This window comes from Ambystoma mexicanum, chromosome 1p, assembly GCF_040938575.1.
Source record: "Ambystoma mexicanum isolate Mex_15411 chromosome 1p, UKY_AmexF1_1, whole genome shotgun sequence".
NCBI lineage: Eukaryota > Metazoa > Chordata > Amphibia > Caudata > Ambystomatidae > Ambystoma > Ambystoma mexicanum.
In genome coordinates this window covers 955,077,808-955,102,481 of record NC_090921.1, presented here as the reverse complement: position 1 = coordinate 955,102,481, position 24,674 = coordinate 955,077,808, and the positions used below count along the sequence as shown (strand labels likewise).

At 50.2% G+C, this 24,674-nt stretch overlaps 1 protein-coding gene across 2 annotated transcripts in view; it reads left to right on the top strand.

Moving 5' to 3' along the window:
* XAF1 (XIAP associated factor 1) overlaps nucleotides 1-24,674 on the top strand; it is a 415,035-nt gene that overhangs the window by 325,485 nt on the left and 64,876 nt on the right. Inside the window, exon 6 of one of the 2 annotated variants that reach the window (XM_069653407.1) lies at nucleotides 7,597-7,980. The exons of the other annotated variant lie outside the window; for it this stretch is intronic. Coding sequence (XP_069509508.1) covers nucleotides 7,597-7,980 — 384 coding nt within the window. The remainder of the gene's footprint in view (nucleotides 1-7,596; nucleotides 7,981-24,674) is intronic. 2 annotated transcript variants of the gene reach the window in all.

Here is a 24,674-nt window from a genome sequence, read left to right as displayed (position 1 = left end):
TCCGCGGCAGCCAGGAAGAAAGCGGGGGGGGGGTGCGGCCTCCACATCGACAAAAGCGGCCAACGCCTTGGCTATCGTGGCCCGCTACGACAGGGAGCTCTGGTACAAGATAGCTCCCCTGCTGGATTTTCTGCCGGACGACAAGAGGGCGGAGGCCCTGGAGATCCTGCAGGAAGGTGAGGTGGCCTCGGACCACGCCATCACCGTGGCGACGGACATCGCCGACACTGGGTTCCGCCAGCTGGGCAACGGCGTTTGCCTTCGACGTCGTGGATGGCTCAAAGCTACGGACTTCCGGCAGGACGTACAGACCAGAGTCCTGGACATGCCCTTCGACGGGAACAACCTGTTTGGGAAGACAGTGGACGATTCCCTTCAGGCCATCAAGGCGGATACTGAGACGGCCCGGGTCCTTGGAGTCCTGCAGCAACGACGGACGCCCTTTCGGAGCGGCGGAGGCAAGGGCGCCTCCAAAGGTTCCGGCGGCGGTTTCGCTTCCTACCGTCAAGCGGCCCGCTCGTCGTCGCAAGAGGCCTACAGAGGACGAGGCAAGTCTAGCGGACCCCGCCGTCGTCGCCAAGGAGGTCAAGGCGGCAAGGCCGCGTCCAAGCAGGATTGAACCGGCCGTGGGGTCGGGCCCCCACCGAAGCACCCCGGTGGGAGGCCGGCTGGCGGGCTTCGTCAGCGTGTGGGAGTCCATCTCCACCGACCGTTGGGTGCTGGACGCCCTGGCCCGGGGCCACGCGCTCGAGTTTCAAAGAAGGTGCCCGCGCGTCCCCCCCGTGGCCAGGAAAGAACTTCACGTCCCTCAACTTCTCCTGGAGGTAAAGGCGATGCTCAGAAAGGGCGCCATCGAACTCGTCCCAGAGAGGCTTCGGGGCTCCGGAGTCTACTCGAGATACTTCCTCGTGAAGAAGAAGACGGGAGGATGGCGCCCCATCCTAGACCTGCGACGTCTGAACAAGTTCATCAAGGCGCAGAAGTTCCGGATGGTCACCCTCCAGCACGTCCTGGGTCAGCTGGAGGAAGGAGACTTCCTATCGTCGTTGGATTTGGAGGATGCCTACTTCCACATTCCCATCCTAAAGGGGCACCGAAAATTCCTCAGATTCGTGGTCCAAGGGCGTCATTACCAGTTCAAAGCCCTTCCCTTCGGACTACGGTCGGCACCCAGGGTATTCACCAAGTGCCTCGCACCGGTGGCGGCGCAGCTGCGCCGCGAGGGGATTCACGTCTACCCCTACCTGGACGACTGGCTCATCCGCGCCAAGACGAGGGAGCTCGCCGTGGTCCACACGGCAAGGACCGTCCAACTCCTCACGGACCTGGGATTCTCCGTGAACTATGCCAAATCCCACCTGGTGCCCGCGCAAGTCGCACTGTTTCTGGGAGCGAGGCTCGACACAGTGTCCCTTCTGGCCTCCCCGTCGGAGGAGAGGACCAGGACCATCTTGGGCAAGGTGCAACGGATGTTGGTGGCCGACGCGGCCAAAGTGAGGTCCATCAAGTCCCTCCTCGGGATGATGTCTTCCTGCATCTACCTCATTCCCATGTGCAGGCTCCGGATGCGCCCGTTGCAAGAATTCCTGGATGCGCGCTGGATCCAGACGACGGGCAGCTTCGAGGAAAGGATCAAGCTCGACGAGAGTTTCCGACGAGCGATACGGTGGTGGGGCACCCGCGCGCATCTGACGGCGGGCATGGACTTCCAGACCCCAGCCCACCAGGAGACTGTGACCACGGATGCCTCCCTGGAAGGGTGGGGAGCGCACACCGAAAATCTGCACGCAAGGGGACTCTGGCTCCCGACGGAGAAGTCCCTGCATATCAACGTCCTGGAGCTCCGTGCAGTGTTTTGGGCCCTCAGGTCCTTCCTTCCGTCCCTCAAGGGCAAGGTGGTGAGGATATTCACCGACAACACCACCACCATGTTTTACATCAGGAAACAGGGCGGAACCAGGTCCCCAGCGCTGTCCAAGGAGGCGCAGGACCTGTGGCATTGGGCCGTCGCCCAAGGGATTTTTCTGGTGCCGTTTCATCTGGCAGGGATAAAAAAAAAAAAAACCACCATCGCCGACTCACTCAGCAGGGAGCTGCGCTCGTGCCACGAGTGGGAACTACGGCAGGATCTGGTGGATCGCCTCTTCCGACGGTGGGGCACACCCCAGATCGACCTGTTCGCGACGGCAACGAACACCAAGTGCCGGAGGTTCGCCAGCAGGTTTCCCCAGACGAGGAGCATGGGCGATGCTTTCTCGTTCCCCTGGGAGGGCCTGTTCCTCTACGCGTTCCCTCCCTTGCCTCTGCTAATCCGGCTCGTCAACCAGCTCAAGAGGTCACGGTGCAGGATGATCCTCGTCGCACCTGCGTGGCCGAGGCAGATATGGTTCCCGGACCTTCTGGACTTGTCAGCGTCCCCGCCGATCAAGCTGCCGGCAGACGCGGATCTACTCTCCAGGGAAGGAGGCGCCATCCTCCACCACGACCCGAAGTCGCTGAACTTGCAGGCCTGGCTCCTGCAGCGCTAGAGTTTGGAGGATACGACATACCGGCCGATTGCAGAGAGGTTCTTGCAAAGGCCAGGGCGTCCTCGACTCTTAAATGCTACGGACACAAATGGAAGAGGTTCTCTGTCTGGTGCCACGCACAGAAGATTAACCCTCTACGGATTACGGCTCCCCAAGTACTGCCGTACCTGCTGACGCTGGCCAAAGCTGGTCTGGCACACGCGTCCATCAAGATTCATCTTGCTGCGATCTCCCGATACACCAGAACCACGGGGCGGGCGTCCTTGTGGTCTCATCGTCTGGTGAAAGAGTTCATGAAGGGACTGTTCAGATCGTTCCCGCCGGTGAAGGCTCCGGCCCCGGCGTGGGAGCTCAACGTGGTGCTGACCAAGCTCATGGGACCTCCGTTCGAGCCTCTGCACTCGGCCCTGTTGAAGTTTCTATCGTGGAAAACAGCTTTTCTTGTGGCCATCACCTCCGCACGACGAGTGGGAGAGATCCAGGCCCTTTCCTGCAAGGCCCCGTACTTGATTTTCCACGACACGAGGGTAGTGCTCAGGACGCACCCCTCCTTCATGCCCAAGGTACCGTCGGACTTCCATCTCAACGAACCCTTGGTGTTACCTGTGTTCTTCCCGTCGCCTTCGTCGCCGGCTGAGAGGACTTTGCACTCGCTGGATGTAGCTAGAGCGCTGAAGTTCTACGTGGACCGCACGAAGGGTTTTCGGAAGACGTCACAACTCTTTGTGAACTTTGGACCTGTCAATCAGGGGAAGGCTCTCTCGAAGGCTTCCATCTCCAGATGGCTCTCCGGCTGTATCATGTGCTGTCACCGGTTGGCAAACCGACCGCTGCCTGGCCGTCCGAGAGCCCATTCCACCAGAGCGATCGCAGCTACCACGGCGTTCCTATCTGGTGTGCCCCTGCTGGACATATGCAGGGCTGCTACGTGGAGGTCGACGCACACCTTCACGAAATTCTACTGCGTCGACCGGGATTCCAGGGAGGAGTCCAGGGTCGGCCAAGCAGTGCTGCGCAACCTGTTCGCCTGAGGTGAGCCTGGTGAGGAGGTAAGATGCTTAATGTTGAGTTGATGTGATGCTTAATGTTGAGCCTTTGCCACCTCCCGTGGTTGTGCATGTGTGTACTGCTATGTATTCTTTATTCATGAGCATGTGAATCCATGCCAGACCCCATGCTGGAGAAGGAACAAGTTACTTACCTGTAACTGTTGTTCTCCAGCATGGGTCTGGCATGGATTCACATGCGAACCCTCCCGCCTACCCCTCTGCGGCTCTTCACTTGGTCATACTGCCACTTCACGTGCTTCCAAATCTGAAGATGGCTGCCAGAGGCGGTGCTTAGGTATAGGGCAGTCATTGGCTGTGGTCAGTATGACGCAGAGACCAGTGATTGGTTATTACTACGAAAGACAGATCAGAAACGAAACTGATTTTTTCTTTACCGAGGATTCCCAGCCTGACGACGGGGAATATTCATGAGCATGTGAATATTCCCCGTGAGCATGTGAATCCATGCCAGACCCATGCTGGAGAACAACAGTTACAGGTAAGTAACTTGTTCCTTACTGCTTCCGAGGTTGCATCATGGAGAGGGTCACTCCCCAAGAACACCAGCGTTCCCCAGTCTCTACTCCCCTGCTCTGCCTCATTGACTTGTCACACACATACAAATAAAGATAAAGTTCAAGACAAGGCAAAGATTGAGAAGTGAAGAAGCATTCTGTGACACTTACAAATCCCTGTGACTGTGGGTGACTTGGAAAACTCTGTCCTGCGCGGCCGCCCATTGGATTATAATATAAGATAGAGCTTGGACTCATGATATTAGGTCCTTTAGAATAGGCTCTTTGCTTGACTTCCATCATCCCTCCTCCCCCCACTGTTTGCTTTGAAATTCCCTTTTGAATTGGTCCCGCCTTCCTTCTCACCCGCCCCCATAAACGTGGGTAAAAAAGCTGTTGAAACATATCCACATGTTTTTGAGTGTTTTGTGGTATCCACCTGCGATGCCCAATGCAGTATCTTGGCTAGTACTTTGTAAGGGACAGAAGGTGAAATATGTGCATTTGGTAGGTTAGCTACTGTATGCTCATGTATAGCTTTCAAGTCGAGCCATGTCAGGTTTGAGTAGCTTTATACTGCTTTGTTTTTTTTTTCTTTATATTCTGGAATTTGGAAACCTGTATTCAAAATAGAAAAAGAAAACAGCAAGTTCGAAAAAATGAATGTGTTGCATGACTTAAGGATTTCCCATCTCTGCCAAACCTAGCAAAGTTCATGTTTGGGAATATTTAACACAGTGGATGCGTTGGCAGCTCAAATGAGTACAATAAATAACAAATATGGAAAATTTGAAATGGAGCCCCTGATTAAATATTATGAGCAAAAAGTAATCCTAGAAATTGTATATGGAGTTGAGTTGTTACTTTCAGATGATTGAATAACTAGACAGGCTTGAAGCCAGGTTATGGCGTAGAGTTTTGAAACTTCCATATTGCATATCCGCGATGGTCATTGGTTATGAATTGGCCACAGGATCTTTGCAAGCAGTAACCAGGTGGAGGCTTATGCTGTTCTTTATTTTATTATATTTTTGTATTTTATTGAGCATTTGTTAGGCCCTTGTGTTTCAAAGCGCCACAAAGCTAAATGGGAAGGGAACAGGGGAGAGAAAAAAAATTGGCAACACAGTAAATATACAATCGTGGTCCTACTAGGCCTTGTGGTATTCAGACGTGCAAGTGCAGTGAAGAGAAGTGCAGGAGATGGGGATGGGTGGGGAGGGGAATGGACAAATGCCCATGGGGGGGCCGGGTGCAAAATGCCAAAGGGAGCCAAGGAGGAAGCCTCAGACTAAGTGCTAGTGCAGGCGACTCTCAAGGGTGGGATGTAGAGCCACCAAGCAGGGGCCCACAGGGGCAGTGCAGTGGGGGACGTGCTGGTATCGACTGGATAGAAGGGCCTGGTATCCTGTGAGATTCATGAGGACCAGGCCACCAGCCTCAGCGGCAGTGGGGTGATCAGCACGCAAGGGAAAGAGGTAGAGAAAAGCAGAGTTTTGAGCAGTTTCCGGAACTTAAGGAGGTCCGGATCAAGTTTAAGAGGGGTAGGGAGGCTATTCCAAAGGGAGGCACCAGCCGAGGAGAGAGACCTGCCCCCCACTCTCTGCTCGGAGAAGCGTTTAACAATCAAAAAGTTAGAGGAGCAGAGGGCTCTAGCAGGGGAGTATTTAGGGAGGGAAAGTTGGGGATAGTGTGATCCTAGGCCCCAGAAAGCCTTGTGGATGATACAAAGGATCTTGAATTTGATCCTTGCAGCCACCGTGAGCCAGTGGAGAGCTTTTAGGGCTGCAGAGATACATCCCCTGGGCTTGAGGCCAAGGAGAAATCTTGCAGCCCTATTCTGGATTAGCTGATGGGGGCGTAGCGGGGGAAAGAGGGAGATTGAATAAAAGGCTGTTGCAGTAGTCCAGCCTAGAGAGGGCCAGAGCTCGGGAAGGTGAGGAAAGGGAGAATGCCTCTGAGGAGGTAGAAGTGGGCCTTCTTGGTAAGGTCCATGATGCGAGGGGTGAAGGGGAGGCGGATTTAAAAGCATACCTAAATTTGAATTTTCAATAAAGCACAAAAATGCTGCACAAAATGGAGAATGCACAGATTTAAAAGCACACCTAAATTAAAAAGCAGCAGAAAGCGATCAATGTGTGAGTTTGAAGCACGGCAGATGCATATATCAAGTGGTGCCGAAATTACAGTTTGCAATTAAGCTAGAGGGTAAGGAAGGCATGATTCAACGTAGCAACCAAGGGCAGAGGATCCAGGGGAGGGATATAGTCCAGGACAGAGCGATGCAGGGTCCTTACCAGTGCAATGCCAAAGTAGATTTTTCATGATCATTGAATGCAGGTGTCACTACCAGTTTGTTCTTTAAGGAGCTTGACCTGGTGACAAGTCGTTGCAGTGGCGGCATGGAGAGGGGCTCCCTCCAGCTCCGGACAGGGCCAGACAGGGGCCTTAGGAAGGGCCTTGGTTGATGGGCCGGCTCTCTCGCCTGCCGGCCTACCGATAGGCCTTGGGAGAGTGGGAGTAGCCATTCACGGCCTCCGCAGTCGAGAGGTAGATGAAGCAAACAGGAGCCTGGGAGGGACTGCAGTGGTGGCGCCCATGTTAGAAGAAGAAAGACCTTGAATGGAAATAGCTACACTAGGCCACGAGGAGTGTTGAAATGCAGAAAGAACTGCAAACAGCGTTTGTATAACACACAGATTTGAGCAAGGCCCTGTTTAAATTAGGCACACAAATGCTATCATACACAGTGCGCCTCAGAATTGCCCAATAAGTCTAGTAGACCCCCACTGGGCTTACCTGGTGTTTCTGTGATGTCCAAATTGATCCTACAACCTTATGGTCTCTGTGGAGGTGGTGAGCTCCTGCAACACAGGCAGGCGGTGATGAAAAGAGCAAAAGAAGCGAAGTACTGGCCAGACAGGCCACCCAGAAAAATCTTGGTACACTTTTGGGACTCCATTTAGAGTGATTTGAATCGCATATCATGTATGATGTGTGGAGTAACTTGGTGACCACCTTTGTGAATACCTGTAATGTTTTTTTTGGGTGAGATGGAATTAACGAATTACCATCTGATCCAAAATCCAAACAGAGTAAAGCAAGCATTTTTTGGAGAGGGATTGGATCGCCACTTGTTAAAAAACTCACTGGTATCCATTGTTCTAGTCTGCAGATTGGACTGAGAAATAGCTAGTTGTTTCTAGACTGTGTGCACTGTATATTAGCAGGATACCTCATCATCTGGCAAAAATAAATACTAAACCCGTTAGATCAAATAGGCAAGTTGGGGTACGCACACCAATATGAATTGGAATCTATACAATCAGTTCCAAGAAAGAGCTCCACACACAAAGTTTTGAAGCATTTAACCTCTTAATCTGAGGTTTTCTACCAATAAATGTATGGTTTTCTTAATCCTTATAAAGCCACATGTGAAGCTTGTTATGCAAATATTTCATTTTATGTTTCTAATCCCTATATTGTCTTTCTGTTTAATTACAGAATGAGTGCAATCCATTATCCCAGCTCAGAGGCCATTTTCCTTCCAAGCAAAGGAGAAATGCAAGAAACTGCAAATCCAGTTCTCCTGTGCTTCAGCCATGGTTTGATTTCCCTTCCTCACTCCTGGAAAAAACATCCTTAGAGAAGGATGAGGATCTAGAGAGGGAAACATTTAGGGATTTTTCATTTGGATCCCGGTATCAATCCCTTCTCCCACAAGAATCATCCTTGCATGTTGAAGATGCTCTTGAGTATTCCGCCTCTTGGCAAAAGACGAAACAGAAAATGGGGCTACCTGCTGCAGATATGTTGGCGTATGATGTCTTAAAGGCCTGTGTGCAGTGTAATATACTTCTGCCTAGCCCAACTCTAAAGGAACATGAGGTAAGAGGGCTATGCACGAAATACAACAGTGCAACTCGTTCCATGCTGTTGGGAAGGATGGAGAATTAGGTGGAACCCCATTAACTGGGATGCCTGTGCTTTGGGGGATAAAACAGGAAACTCACTACGTGCTTAAGTGGAAAAGGTTGCTTTACTTCGACAGGTCTAAGCTTTCTATTAGCTGCTAGCCTGGCTCAATTGACTTATAGACTATCCACAACTTCTAACCCCATCACGTAACTTCAACCCCTACCACCTACCTAATTTCTCCCAATTGCAACTCTCTGCATTCAAGGACCAACTTTTCTTACATGTCCATTGCCAAGAATGAATCCCCTTCATGCTCAGCACCTTGCGCCCAGCAGACTAAGGGCCTCATTACACGGAAGGCGGTATGCCATGGCGCTATTAGCGCCATGGCTGCCGCCGGTCCCTTACCGGGTCCGCCTTGGTGGATGGCGGAATTAGCGCCATATTCCAAGGTGGGTGATGGCGCTAATTCCGCCATCCTCCATTACCCCTACATCATAGCCAGTCAGCCCCATAGGGCTCAATGGGAATGATGTAGGTGCTAATTACGGTACCGCTAATTGCGGTACCGTAATTAGCTCTGAGGGCCCTTTGCGGGTCCCGTCCTTAACGCCTGGAAAAACCAGGCGTTAAGGGAGGACCCGCAAAGGGACCTCGTAGTAAGGCGGTAAGGTTTTACCGGTACCGGTACCCTTACCAGTACCGGTAAAACCTTACCGCCTTCCGTGTAATGAGGCCCTAAGAAATTACATCCGGCATTCCGGTCTTCAAACTCCTACCACTTCATCCTCCCACACTGCTTAGTCACAATTGTATGCAGTACCCTTTGGGTGCACTACAACAACCCTGACCTCCTGGCAATAGGAACCCAACCTTTGGTATAATTCTGTACTACACAGGTTGGTAGCGTGTTGAGCAGCCAGGCTTATCTTAAGAGGAGTCAATGTGAGCTGTAGCGGAGTTACACAGAGATTCACAGTGACAGGTGTTCAAATAAACTCTTACACACAAGGTTTCTTGAGTAAACAATTATTAATTTATTTACCAGTGAGTTAATGTAAGCCTTCTTCATAAGGGAGCAATATAAAACAACACACAAATACACTTCAAAAATACACACTCTTAGTTTTCTGAATCAGCAGATACCCATTTGGGATGGCTCACAGACAATACCTACACCCTCAGGTGACATCAATTACTAGGTTGCTGTAGACATTAATATATCACTGTTTGCAGTCAGGCTTTCTTAGGAGAGTGTCAAAGAGAAGAGAGTTCAGAATAAAACAAGTAGTCACACCGTTATTCATAAGTAGGTAAGTACTTTCAAAACAACCCCCAATGCAAAGTTAGTTAACCCTTTCCTGGAAGGAAGGCAAAACATATAAGCAGAAGTGGGAAGAGTCATTCAGGGAGCCAGGCCAGCCAATGTTAAGTTAGCAAAAGTCAAGGTGAACTGAAACTCTTCTTGCAGGTAGGTAGAAAGTCTTTTCCAATGTTCAAAAAGTCTTGGTAGAATAGAAGCAATCTAAGTAGGGCCACAAGCTGATTAGGCTTGTGAAGTAAAGAAGCTACAAGCAACTCTACACATGCAACCAAGCAAGTCTCTTAACGAGGACAAGTGGCTACACAACAACAGGCAAGTTCTCTTAGACTTTACAGTACCTTTAGGTTGAAGAAAAAGTGCAGCAGATGACTTCTGTTCCTGGGCATCTCTGCAGATCTCACTGTTCCTGGGCCTCAGTCGTGGAGACAAGAGGGAGGACTTCTGGGGACTCCTGCACTGCAATGGGACGGTCACCGCTCGCAACCAGCAAACTACAAACAATTGGCTGTTCGATGTTTTAGCTCCTCGCGTCTACCTCAAATAGCAACACTGCAGTTCCTGGCTGCCAAGATGGGGTTTCCTTGCATCTGGGGTCCCGCACCCTGTTGAGAGGGCTCAGGCTTGGTCAGTCCTGCTTCCTGGGAGGCCGGAGGATCTTCCTGGAGCTCTTGGCCAGCTTAAAAGCAACACACACAAACTGGTGTTCCTCTCCCTGGCTATCCGGTTCCAGCAGCGACTGCAGTGGATACTCGACCAGCATTGACAAGATGTCCAGGTGGCTTTCTTTGGAGTTGATTGCTCCCACCAACTCAACGGGAGAAGTCGTACTTGCAGGGGCTTCTCTGTCGATACGAAATTGGAGTTTCAGCACAGTAGCAGGGCTTCACCGGGCAAACCAACGTCCCAGGAGTTGCAGCAGGCGTCCTCTTCAAGTTCTTCTTCGGATTCCTTGGTCCAGTGGTCGACTCTGCCTTCCAAGCCAAAAAGCCTTGCCTTTTATGCAGCTTGCTCCCATTAATTCCAGCCCAGCTGTTAGTCACCCAGCTCTCCTGGCAAAGCTGTTAGCGGCTGACAGACGACCCCTGCCAGTGGACTCCATATGAGACCCCCAGGGGAAACTTGTTCACTCTGAAAGTGAAATTGTGGAAACATTTTGCAACATCTACCAAGACCTCTACAGCTCTGTGTCCCCTAACAACCCCATAGCCTTACGAGAGTACCTAGAGGAAACAGAACTATATTGGGTGGAAGGAGAGATGAGGGAGTCCCTAAACAAACCAATCACTACTGAGGAAATACTGGCAGCAATAAAGGAACTGTCGGGGTCCAAATCACTGGGCCCTGATGGACTGACAGGAGAATTTTATAAAGCATTCGCTCCAACCCTTGCACCGATTCTACTATCGGTATATGAAAAGGCACTAGAGAAAGAATGCCTTCCCCCGACGTTGCGCGAAGCTAACATTATTCTACTTCACAAAGCAGGAAAACCCTGAGGAATGCGCCTCATATAGACTGGTATCATTGATAAATATCGATAATAAAATTCTCGCCAAGATCCTAACTAAACGATTACTCCCATTGATGCCAGGGCTGGTATTAGCAGACCAAGCAGTATTTATACCCGGGCGGAACACGACATTTGGCATTCAACGGCTCTTCAGTATCATGGAAGCGCTGAAACCATCAACCCAGGCAGTCGCAGTCCTTTTATTCGCAGAAAAGGCCTTCGACTCCGTTGAATGTCCATATCTCTTCGCAGTGTTACGGAAACTAGGCCTTGGGGAATATTTCTTGAAACTGGTTTCACTCCTCTACAAGAACCCCTTAGCAAGTATTATACTAGGGAAAACTAAATCGACACATATAGAATTAAAGCGGGGGACCAGACAGGGCTGCCATCTGTTGGCCCTGTGTTAGGCAGAATTGCAGGCAGTACCCTCTGAGAACACCACATAAAATTAGGACTACAGATGTAAGCAAAAACCAACCTTTGGTGTAAGTCTGTACCACACACTTTTGGTAGCGAGCTGAGCAGCCAGGCTTATCTCAAGAGGGAATGTGAGCAGTTGAAGATGTTACACAGAAGTATCACAATCACAGTGGTTCAAGTAGACACTTACTCTCAAGGTTTCTTGGTAAAAAATACTTAAACATTTATTTACACAGTCATTTAGAAAACCTTCACTAGTACACATCAACTCAATATTAAACACCAATATACTACAGTATCAAACTCAAAGTTATAAAGACAGTTTGCGCTCCCCTGAAAAAGGAGCCAAATGGCACTTCAGTACTTTTAAAAAGGAATAAAAAGCATAAGTTTGTACAAAGGGTTAGAAAACACTTCTTTTAGACAATGCAAAGGTTCAATGTACCAGGAGGGTCAGTTCAATTCAATAGGCCAGGCCAAAGTCAAAAGTCTAGTGTTCTTGGATAGGATAGCACAGTTCTGGTACAAATGGAGAAGTCTTTGTAAAAGTTTTTAGATGTAGTTCAGATGATAAAGAAAGATATGCTGGGTCACAAGCTGATTAGGCTTGCGAGTTGGGAAAGTTTCACTAACGTCCACCGCGAGAGTTAGGATCTCTCAAGTGTATGGCACAGTACCTTAAAGTGGAGCAAAAAGATGCAGCTGAAGACGTTGGTTCATGGCAGGTCCTGCAGGTCTCGCTATTCCTGAGCCCCAGTCGTGGTGACAAGAGGGAGGGCATCGGGGGACTCCTGCACTGCACGGGATCATCGTCGGAGCAAACAAAATGGCGTCACTTCAGCTCAAGTAGCTGTGGCTTCCAAACACAAACTGGTGTCCTTCCCCCTGGTTAACCTTAACCAGCTCCGAGAATGGTATCCAGGCGTTGAGTTGATTGGTCCCACCAACTCAAAGGAAGAAGCTGTCCTTGAAGGAGCTTCTCTGTCGATTGGAGATCTGGCAATTCGGGGTTGCAGCAGGGCTTCACCAGGCAAACCAACGGTCCAGTGGTTGCAGCAGCCGTCCTCTTCCAGCTCGTCTTCGGTTCTTTCGTTCCAGTGGTCGACTCACCCAGCAGGGTGGCTTTCCTTGCCGGAAAATCAGACATCCAATCAAGCCAGAATGCATTTGGGTCTTCTAGGAGACCAAACACAGGGGGTTTCAGGCACCTCCCTCACTTCCTGCCCACCTCAGTCACTCAGACGCCATGGGCGGACACCAGCCCTGAAGCCCGCCTAAGGCTCAGGAAGAAAGGGACCAAACCTGGTTTAGCGCGTAGAGTTAAACACCACAGGGACCTTTCCACAAAGAAATAGTGAAAAAAGATGACCGGAGTCTGTTTTTACAGAAGGTCTTGGGTGCCATTTTGAAAAACATGGCGGCCCCGATTTTTAGCTACCGGTGTTCGCGGTCGGGAAAAATCATGGTAGCTTGTTATAAAACCACTGCCATCAGCCATTTTAATAGGAAAGGGTAGCTTTTGACAGCTACAAGAGTGTTTAGACATAGGGGATACTATGTAACTCCTCCAGCACTCTATGGGAAGATAGTTTGTGCTGGGTCTCTGAAATTAAAAAGACTGGTAAAGTCAATTTAACTTTACATTCTCTGGGAAACAGCAGTTCATCCCAGAGAAGGTATTTAAACCTTGGGGAGTCCGAAGGTGCTGTGTGACACAACAATAAAAGATGATGCCTATGGGGTTATCTAAAACTCCATAACCAAAGAACACAAGAGTAAAATACACATCAAAATACCTGAGAGAGTGGGAAAAAAGGCTCACACTCTCATCAAGGAAAAAACAGGTCCTCAAAATCCAGCAAAGTTGCTGCGGGTCTCTAAGGTGAAGGGAAATAAGCACATTTCTGAGGGTGCTCCCTAACACCCTGCTGTTCGCCCTTGCGATGGAGCCACTTGCTGCAGGCCTCAGAGCTAGAAAAATGGAAAGGGGACTCACCCTGGGACCCCATAAATTGATCCTATCACTGTATACAGATGACGTAGCCCTTTTTATAAGTGACCCGGAGACGAATCTCAACCCAGTGATGAGGGAGGTGCTGAGGTTTGGGACCTTTTCAGGGCTAAAAATCAACCAGTAGTATTCCCTCTAACATCTGAAACAGTAGCATTTAGAGACAAATTTGAGTTCTGATGGGAGTCCACAGGAGTCAGGTATCTGGGAATAATGTTGCCCAGAAACCGCAAAGAACTTTTCAGAGACAATTACGGGAAGGCGATAGAGACACTGCACGACAAAATCTCAAGATGGAAACACATACCTCTTACACTGTGGGGCCGGGTCTCAATAGTGAAAATGTTCATACTGCCCAAACTTCTATATCTATTCACAAACATCCTACTACTATTATCAGGGAGTTTTTTTTAAACGCCTACGCAGCCTGATCCTTGAGTTAATATGGAGAGACAAACCAGCTAGAGTAGCTCACACAATTCTAGTTCAACCAATAACAAAGGGAGGACTAGTGCTTACTGATCTAGAGCGATATTACTGGGCCGCACAGGCGCAATTCCTAGGACACTGTTACACCACTCGATCCGTTCGCCCGCACGTTCAGAACGAGCAAGCTCTAACAACCCCCAATCTCCTTCGGGCAGCAATTATTGGAGAACTCCAGGTACCAGCATCAACACTGAATATAGAGCCTCATTACGAGTATGGAGGCAGCCATGCCCTTAATAAGGGCATGGCTGCCTCCATACCGGGTTCCAGTACTGGGTTCCTCCAATGAGGACTTACCGGGCTATTCCAACCATGGAGAACCCGGTAAATCCTCATTGGAAAAACCCATTCCCGTTTGAGTCCCCATAGGGCTCAATGGAAATGGGGAGGAAGCTAGTAACGGGCCCGTTAATAACAGGCCCGTTATTAGCTCCCTGGTCCCCTCGCGGGACCCGCTAAGGACGCCTGGTTTTACCAGGCGTCCTTACCGGGTCCGCAAGGGAACCTCGTAATAGGGCATCCCGTAATGAAGGGTGCCGGTCCCGTACCGGCATCCTTCATTACGGGAGCGCCATGACCATAATGAGGCCCATAGTGTTGATTACGTACTAAATATGGAAAAGAATCATAAGAAAGAGCAATATCACGGTTAGATTCTGGCCCCTCTTCCCGGCAAGATTGATCCCAGGGATACCACTCATGATCGAGAGAATATACCTGCAGTGGACAGACAAACTGAAAATAGACACACTGATGTTACGCTCACCTGGTATCCACAGGGGCGCCACCCAGCCCTGGTTCGATGATTTGCACTCTCGAACCCTCTCCCGGTCCCTTGGTAAGGCCTCTGGTTAAAGATGGGTCTGCCATATAGGAGAGCTGGATTCAATACCAGATTGACTTAATGTTTTCCCACCTCCATTGGCCTCAACTCCTTCCTCCCCCTTGGGCCCTCTCCTCACCTTAATATTGTAGAAGGTGGATTCTCCGTCCTGCTCCTCGCGGCAGGGACACGTAGATGTGGGGGGAGAGCAGCTACCAAGTTACTTCACTGGTGCAAGCCCCCCCCTGTGGGAATCCAGGCCTGCTGCGACTCAGTAGGTTTGCTGCTTTTCAGTCTTTATATGCTGTTCTTATGTTCCTCTTAGTTCGAATAATAATGTCTTGCTTTTTTCCTTTTAGGTATGGAAAGGTATTTTGGAGTTGTCATGCAGTTTGAAGATGAGCATGGGCCGGTAGGCGAAAGCGCAGTGTGCGCAATGCTGTCCGGTGAGTAATGCGCAATGCGCAGCACTGTTTCCCCTTTTATATTGCTAACCTGTGTCTTTTCTCTCCTTGCAGGTTGCGATGTTCCTCGCCGAGCGCCGTAATGTTCCAGCAGCGATACTGACCAGGAGATGACTACCCAGGTAAGAATTGTGTGGCTTTCTTCATTAGGAAGGAAACGTGAGTAAACGCTTACTAATGCTGTCTTTCTTTCTCCTCTTTCCAGGTTATGGTATTCCAGGATGCATGCGGTGCCGAATGGAACTGAAGTCGGCGATGGATTGAAGACAGGATACTGTTCCAGGTAAGTTTTGTAGTCTTCTTTCTCTCTCTGCAGGTCCTTGATTTCAGGTAAGATGGCATCAGAGAACTGGACATGGTGAGCGTTACGCTGCCCACAGCAGAATAACGCAAAGCATGTTCTGCTGTTCGGGTGTGGTTTAAATAGTCTCAGGTAAAGTAGTCCAGGTAAAATAGTCCCAGGCCTGCCACACCCAAAGTAGTCCAGGTAAAGTAGTGCCATGCCTGCCACACCCAAAAGACTAGACCGCATAGCTCAGTTCCTTGTAACTTAGCTATGTGTGTGCCTCCATGTTGGCTGATAGTCCCAAGTAAATAGTCACATTCTAATGTTGGTCTTCATGATGGTTATGAGCCTGGCGACAAAGGCGCCAGGAATGACTCCAAGAGAGTCTTGGATGAGGTTTTAAGGGCTTTGACCTGGCCCTAACTGGAAGGCTGACTTGCTAGTGAGGGCCAGGGGCAAGGGTCATGACAGCACTACCCCCCCCAAAGCCCCTCTCATGGTGGCACTTCTGCTTAGTCCTGTGGTCCTGGTTTGGCTGGGTAATTCTGATGGAACTTTTTAATTAAGCGAGGTGCATGGATGTATTCACTAGGTTCCCATGATCTGTCTTGAGGGACGTATCCCTTCCAATCAACTAAGTAGTATAGTTTGGATCTGGTGTATTTTGAGTCTATAAAATCCTTTACTTCAAACTCTGGTTCTCTGTCAACTAATACTGGTTTTGGTGATGTTGTAACCCGAGTACCGGGTTGTACCGGTTTCAGGAGTGATACGTGAAACACAGGATGAATCTGCATAGTGGGTGATAGGGCTAATTTAACTGCCACTGGATTTATTATGGATTCAATAGAAAAAGGTCCCAGATATCAGGGACGAAAGGTCAGAGTCTCTTTTATGGGCACATATTTTGATGCTAACCAGACCTTGTCTCCAATTTGATAGTCGGGGCTTTACTACGATGTTGATCAGCAAATTTCTTTTGTCTGTTCTTGGCTTGGATTAAATGTTCTGCTGCTTCTTTGAAGGCATGGGAAATAGTAGTATGTAGGGTTTTAACTGATGTCATTTCCAAAGGGGTTGGCTGATCCAATTCTGAAGTACGTGGATGTCTACCATATATAGTGTAGAAAGGGGTTTGTCCAGTGCTGGTGTGTAATGAATTATTATAGGCATATTCAGCTATCCATAACACGTCCTTCCATTTTCTTTCCACTTGATGTAACATGCAACGTAAGTATTGTTTGAGGGTTTGGTTTGTTCTTTCTGTTTGGCCATCTGTTTGAGTATGGTGACTTGTGGATAGTCGAATGTCAATTTGGACCATTGAACAGCATTTCCTCCAGAAGTTGGATATGAACTGACTACCTCGATCTGACATCAAGACCGATGGAAAGCCATGTAGCCGTACGATTTCCTCCAGGAATACTTTTGCTAAATTGGATGCATTTGGAAGACCCTTAAAAGGAATAAAGTGTGCCATTTTAGAGAACAAGTCTACAACTACTAAGATGGTGTTGAATCCTTGACTGGGAGGTAGATCTGTAATGAAATCAAGGGACAGTATGTGCCATAGTGAGGGAGGAATTTCCAATGGTTGGAGAAGACCAGCTGGTTTCTGCTTTTGGGACTTGTTTTGTGCACACACACCGCAAGATTGGATAAATTGTATGATGTCTTTACGCCATGTGGGCCACCAATAGTTTTGTTTTACTTTAGCTAGAGTTTTGGCAGGATGACTTTCAATCAGGGAGTCGTGATAACCCGAAATAACCTGCTCTTGTAAATCTTTAATTGGCAAGTATAGACGGTTCCTAAAACATGGTAACTGGTCTTTAATGGTGTAATGTTCTCCTTGAGTACACCACTCTTGTGAGAAAGTGGGATCCATTAAGAGTTGGATCTTGTTTTGGAGTTCACCCTGTGTCAATGTTGTCGTAAGACCCAGGAGTTTGTCTTCTGGAATGATGGCTACTGGATCCGGAGTTATGTATACCTTTTCATCAACACCCATGCGGGACAAGGCGTCAGCCTCACCGTTTCAGACTCCTGGCCGGTAGGTGATCACATAGTCATATTCAGTGAAGAAAAGAGCCCACCGCAGTTGATGGGATGATTGAGCCTTTGCTGTTTTTAGGTATTGCAGGTTTCGATGATCAGTTATGACCGTGACAGTATGCCTAGCACCAAGGAGATGGTGTTGCCATGCCTTGAAAGCTGATTTTATAGCCAAGAGTTCTTTGTCTGTGATAGCATAGTTGAGTTCAGGAGGTGAGAATTCTCGTGACCAGAAGGCCACAGGGTGTAACTGGCCAGTTCCTGGGTCCCTTTGCGATAGAACAGCTCCCATAGCCATGCTAGAGGCATCTGTTTGAACTATAGGTCTGGGTGAGGATGCCGAAGAACTGGAGCAGAAGTGAATTTTTTCTTAAGTTCTAGAAAGGCCTTCTCTGCTTCTTCGGTCCAATGGAACTTTTTATTGTTTTTTCTCAATAGTGATGTAATTGGATGCACTATTTGGGAAAAATCTGGGATGAATCGGCGGTAAAAGTTTGCAAAGCCCAACATACTCTGGATTCCTTTAAATGAAGTTGGTGACGGCCAGTTAAGAATGGCATCTACCTTGTGCCTATCCATTCTGATACCTTTTGGTGTGAGGATAAAACCGAGGAACTCCACTTCGGTGACATGAAAAGAGTATTTTTTGAGTTTAGCATACAGTTTATGTTGGCGGAGTTTAGTAATGATGGAGCGGACATGCCTGACATCGTCTTCTTTTGTAGCAGAATACACTAAGATGTCATCAATGTAAACCAGGGCGCAAGCGTCGATGAACTCCCGCAAAACATCATTCATAAAGTACTAGAATGCAGCGGGAGCGTTGCAAAGTCCAAAAGGCATTTCCTGGTATTCATACAAGCCGTATTTGGTACGAAAGGCGGTTTTCCATTCGTCTCCTTTCTTCACTCGAACAAGATGGTACGCCCCCGCTAAGGTCCAGTTTGGTATAGATTTGGGCGTCTTTGACTTGATGCAATCATTCGGGAATAAGGGGCAGTGGATAACGTTTTTTTACTGTGATCTGGTTTAATGCGCGATAGTCGATGCAAGTCCTCAAATCTCCTTCCTTCTTAGGTACGAAGAATAAGGGACTGTCATGATCTCTGCTTCCAAAAGGTCAGGGTTTTCCCAACTCCCTTGGAAGCGGATCCATAACTCAGGTTCCGAGTGCCAACCAGTCCCAATTGGGACCTTTTGGACCCAGTCCTGGCGCCAGTGGCACCAGGCTCATAAATATGTCCAGTCCCAGCGCTGGAAGCGCCGGGCTCATAATGCTTGGGTGGACTTACCTGCAGCAGACCATGCTGCTTACTTGCCTGCCAGTTGAGCCTCTGATCCTCTTCTGTTTGGAACTACTTTTCCTGTTGGGTGGGGCAGGAGCCACTCCCTAGGTTCAGAACACTGGAACTCTTCTGGAAAGCAGGAACTCTTTTCTCACCTAGGCGTGGCTGTGGAAGGAGACACCTAAGTACTACAGGAGGCTATTTAAACCACACCCGATAGATGAATCTTGCTTTGCGTTATTCTGCATCCTCTGCAGCAGAACGCTCAGCGTGTCTTCTGCATCTGATCCTGGGCCTAAGGAAAAAGGCTTACCATCCTGAATCCAGTCTTCAGCAACACCTATAAAGACAAGAAAGAACAGGTTAGCATTACGGTCTTCAGTGACAGCGCTTCACTTACCTGGTCCATCGGCTGTCACCAACGCCTCGCGCTGCATTCCGGCATCTGAAAGACAAAGGCTTACCTGCTCTTCGTGCACTCCGGAGGTCTTCGCACTGCATTCCGGCATCTGAAAGACAAAAGCTTACCAACTCTTCGCACGCTCCGGAGGCCTTCGGCGCTGCATCCCGCATCTGAAAGACAAAACAAGGTGCGTTTAAAGACATTGGGGAACTTTAATACTCACGTGCCATTACTCCATTCCACATCTAACCCAGTGGGTATTCCGGCACCCTGCAGCCGCTCCGAACTTGTACCTGCAAAATAAAAAGACAGTTAGAGCGCATCGTGAAGCAGACAACAAGCGCTTACTTACGTGCTTCCAGGCGCTTCTATTCATCACACGGGCTCCATCTTCAACTCACTTCAGCCCGTCATCCGCCATCGCCGGAACCCTGCAAAACAAGAGACATCATTACTAAAGACTTTTAAAGACATTAGAATTACTTGAAACTTACCGTTCATGCAGTAAACGACGGACAGCAGTCCTCTGAAGTCAAGAGGCCTGCTCCCCTTATCCAGTGAAGAAACTGGTTACAGCACCCTGCCCCGAGGCAGATGGAGAGCACGGCGTTCACTTACCTAAGGTGAGAGCGTTAACCTTTGGGGTTCTACAGGAGAAGAGAAAGGGAAGAAGAGAGAGACATTCAATAACCCAGTTCATTAATCCCATATTTTCTATCTGCAGACATCTTACCCTTCGAGTCAGACATACAGTGCACAGAGGTCCAGCCCAAAGAGCCAGCCGTGTGTTACACATCACCTTTGAAGATACGGTATACGCCCAGTCAAGACCGGCGCCTCTAAGGGAATCAGGTGAGCGTTACAGGGACTGGCTGCCAGTGATTTAGACGGGCGGATAAATCCATTTGCCAGGTACTGATCAAGATAAGATTTCAAATGGAGGTTTTCTGGTTCAGTAAGTGCATAGATTCGGCCACAAGGAATTTGCGCACCAGGTATGAGGTCAATCTGACAATCGTAGGGCCTGTGCGGTGGTAGAGTGTTTGCTTGTTCTTTCTGGAACACGTCTTGAAAATCTTGGTATTCATTTGGTAGAATACTAGTAACACCTAGTACAATCGCCGCCGTACTTGGAGTAGCAGATGTACATAAGTCTGTTTTCCCTTTTTCTTGGTAATAAAAGGTGCAAGCCTAATCATCGGAAAAGGACAACTTCTTGGCACGCGAATCTATTAGAGGGTTGTGAGCTACCAACCATGGCATCCCTAAGATTAGTCGAAACTGAGGAGCTTTGATGAGATCGAATGCAATAGATTCTCGGTATCCATCCTGGCACAGTAGGGTTAGTGCTGTTGTATATTGGGTTACTGGTCCGGAAGCTATTTCTGTCCCATCAACAGTAGTAACTTTTTCAGTAGTCGACTTAGAGCATAAGGGAAGCCCCATCTCTGCTGCCAGATCTTGGTCTACACAATTCCCAACTGCTCCGCTGTCTATGTTTGCTTCGACAGCATGCATCCGAGACGGTTGTTGGTGATTGATCAAAATTACTGATAATGCAAAGTGTGAGGTCTGTGGCTCATCCTTCTCGCTCGACAAGCAGACCTCTACGCTTGCCGGACTTGGTAGTTTTCCGACTCCTTGTTATTATCTTCCTTCTCTGTGGCTCCAACAGTTCTCCTTGGTGGTTTCACTGGACATTCTTTGAGGAAGTGGCCTGATTTTCCGCAATATAAGCATAATTGCTGTTGCCTTCTCTGGTCTCTTTCAGTTTTAGTTCAAGGGGGCCGTACACCTCCGATTTGCATGGGTTCTACCGTGTTTCCCAATGTACGTGGAACATTATCCTTTGACCGGACATACACAGCTCGAGTGTCTAACCTTATCCAGTCCGCTTTTCGGACTTGTAATCTGTGATCTAATTGCACCACAAGGTTGATGAATTCTGTACAGTCTTTAGGTGGGTTAACCACTTGAGCAAGGACATCCTTTAGTTCCCCTCGTAGACCCCGATGAAATAGTGTGGTCCTTTTTTCCTCAGGATACCCCGCTTCAACGACTAGTCTGTTAAATGTTGCTATATATGTAAGCAAGTCTTGACTTCCTTGACGGAGTGACAAAAGTTCGTTCTCCAGCATGGGGTCTAGCATGCTCATGAATATTCCCCGTCGTCAGTCCGGGAATCCTCGATAAAGAAAAAAATCAGTATCAGTTTCGTTTCTGATCTGTCTTTCTTAGTAGTAACCAATCACTGATCTCTGGGTCATACTACCCCCAGCCAATGACTGCCCTCTTCCTAAGCCCCTCCCACTCCCCTGGCAGCCATCCTCAGATTTTTACTGCACATTCAAGTGTTGGGAGTCCTCATGTTTTGGCTCTCGAGCTTTTACTGCGTTTTCGCGCTTTTTCAGGAGATTTTTCTAATTTTTTCGGTTAATCGAGCATCAAGCTCCACTGTTTCTACTTCCGATAACGGGGACCCATTTCGGAATTCTACTACGCCCCTCAAGGGTGAAGTTTTCGTCGAGTTACGCTTCTTGGAGGATTCCAGAAGATCTGTGGCCGACCTCAAGAAGGACTGTGCGTTCTGCAAGAACCTGTCGGAACGGACCAAGCAAGATCGTCGTTCCCACCTCGCCGCCTGGCTGGAGAAGGGCACAGCAGGTGAGAAGGCGAAGAAAAAGTCTGAGCGGTCTTCTAAGTCCTGTGAGGGCGCCCCAGCGACGGGGGCCCAACAGAAGGCAAAGCACCGCGAGTCCGGGGGCACCGGGAGCGCTGAAAGGTCGGGCTCCTCGGCTGCCAGGCAGGGCTTGACTTCCCCGGCACGATCAACCACGAGCCAGCGCTCTGGTTCGGGGAAGAGGAAGTCCGAGAACCTGGGTAAGCTTCTGGAGAGGCCCCGGTCGATCTCGAAGGGAGCCGGGGGGGAGCGAGGCGATGACCCTCCCCCGAAAGCGAAGGCCCAGGACGCACCTAAGGTGGTCAGGGCCTTGATCCACCCGGCAAAGGCCTCTATCGAGGTTGTCGCAGTGGCCCTGGCGAAGCCGACAGAGGCTACGCCAGTGGAGGCGGCCTCGGGGCCCAGAGTTTCCCTGCCACCGCGGAGGGAATCCTCTTTCCAGACCATCGTTAAGACCCCTGTGAAGACCCCAGCGGAAAAAGAGGGGGGGTGGTATCCATTACGGACTCAGCCTCCGAGGTGGATCCAGTGGAAACCGTGAAAGGCCTCAACAAGAGGTTCATAGGCCTCAACGAGAGGTTCGAGAAGGTTCGATCCCAGGGGAAGGTTCCCGCTGATGTGATCGAAGATAGCGACGATGGCGAGGGCCCAGTGGAGCAGCCATCCCGTCCCTCGCAGCCATTACACGAGCCCCAGGATAGCTCGGTGGCCATTTTGTTGGCGATCCAATCCTTATGTACTGAGATAAGGATAAGGTTACCACAGACCCCGACGGAGGATCCAGAACCAGGCCCGTTGGGAAGCCCTCCGAACAAGCGGAGGAGAGTCCACCCCGCTCCGTCCTTCATGCCCGCGAGGCCTGTGGCCCCCTCACCCCTCTCGCCGGACCCTCGGGAGGATACAGCCGGGGCATCCAAGCTCTTCCAGCTCTGCCCTGAGGAACAGAAAAAGGAAGGTTTTCTTTACCAACGACGAGAGGCCAAGAGAAAGACGGTCCTCGCGGTGCCGTTGCTCGACGACATCTGGGAGGAGGGGCTGGCTATCCTCAAGAACCCTTCGACGACACCCGCCAAGAGGGACAGGTACGAGAAGAAGTACCGAGTCCCTGATGCCGCCCCTTGTGCCTCAGGGCCCAGCCCACGCCGGACTCTGTCGTCTCGGCAGCGGCCAAGAAGAAAGCAGCGGGTGCGGCGGCTTCAACTTCCACTTCCCCCCCGGACAGCGAGGGCAAGAAGTTGGACTCCATGGGACGACAAGTCATCTCGTCGGCGGCGACAACGATTAAGGCGGCCAATGCCTTAGCGATTGTGGCCCGTTACGACAGGGAGCTTTGGTTCAAGATAGCACCTCTGCTAGACTTCCTACCGGACGACAAGAGGGCGGAGGCCCAACAGATTCTGCAGGAAGGAGAGGTGGCGTCGGATCACGCCATAACGGTGGCAACGGTCATTGCCGATACCGGATTTCGCCAACTGGGCAACGGGGTTTGCCTTCCGATGACGAGGATGGCTCAAGGCGACGGACTTTCGCCAGGACGTCCAGACTAGAGTGTTGGACATGCCATTTAACGGCAACAACCTGTTTGGAAAGACGGTGGATGAGTCCCTTCAGGCCATCAAGACAGACAGGAAAACAGCCCGAGCCCTACGAGTCCGTCAGCAACGGCGGCCCTTTCGGAGCTCTGGAGGCAGACAGGGAGCCTCCAAGGGATCCAGCGGCGGCTCTTCTACTTACCGCCAGGCGGCCCGCTCCTCGTCCCAGGAGGCCGACAGAGGCTGCGGGAAAGCAAGGAGGGTCTCGCCGCCATCGGCAAGGAGGCCAAGGCAGCAAGGCCTCTTCCAAGCAGGACTGAACCGGACGTAGCGTCAGGCCCCCACCGAAGCACCCCGGTGGGAGGCCGGCTGGCGAAGTTCGTCAGCGTGTGGGAGTCCATCTCCACCGACCGTTGGGTGCTGGACACCCTGGCCCGCAGACACTCGCTGGAATTTCAAAAGAAGTGTCCTCGCATTCCTCCCGTGGCCAGGAAGGAGAATCATGTCCCTCAACTGCTGTTGGAGGTAAGGGCGATGCTCAAGAAGGGTGCCATCGAGCTCGTCCCCAAGAGGCTCTGGGGCTCCGGAGTATACTCAAGATACTTCCTCGTCAGAAAGAAGACAGGCGGTTGGCGCCCCATCCTGGACCTGCGTCGGTTGAACAAGTACATCAAGGCACAGAAATTCAGGATGGTCACCCTCCAGCACGTGCTGGGACAGCTGGAGGAGGGCGACTTCCTATCGTCATTGGACCTGAAGGATGCTTACTTCCACATCCCCATTCTAAAAGGACACAGAAAGTTCCTCAGATTCGTAGTCCAGGGACGTCACTACCAATTCAGAGCCCTGCCGTTCGGATTAAAGTCTGCACCCGGAGTGTTCACCAAGTGCCTCGCACCTGTGGCGGCGCGGCTGCGCCTGCAAGGGATCCACGTCTACCCCTACCTGGACGACTGGCTAATCCGTGCAAGGTCAAGAGAACTCGCCGTCGAACACACAGCAAGGACCGTCCGCCTGCTCACGGAGCTGGGATTCGCCATCAACTACCCCAAATCCCATCTGGTCCCGTTGCAGGTGGCACTGTTTCTGGGAGCGAAGCTCGATACAGTGAAGCGATTGGCATCTCTGTCGGAAGAAAGGACGAAGGCCATTTTGGGCAAAGTGCAGCGCCTGTTAGCCACGGATATGGCCAGAGTGAGGTCCATCAAGTCCCTCCTCGGGATGATGTCCTCATGCATCTACCTTGTGCCCCTTTACTGACTTCAGATGCGTCCGCTACAAGAGTTCCTCGACGCCCGCTGGATTCAAGCGGCGGGCAGCTTCGAAGACAGGATCCCGCTCGACGAGGAGTTCCGTCGGGCGTTTCTATGGCGGGGTG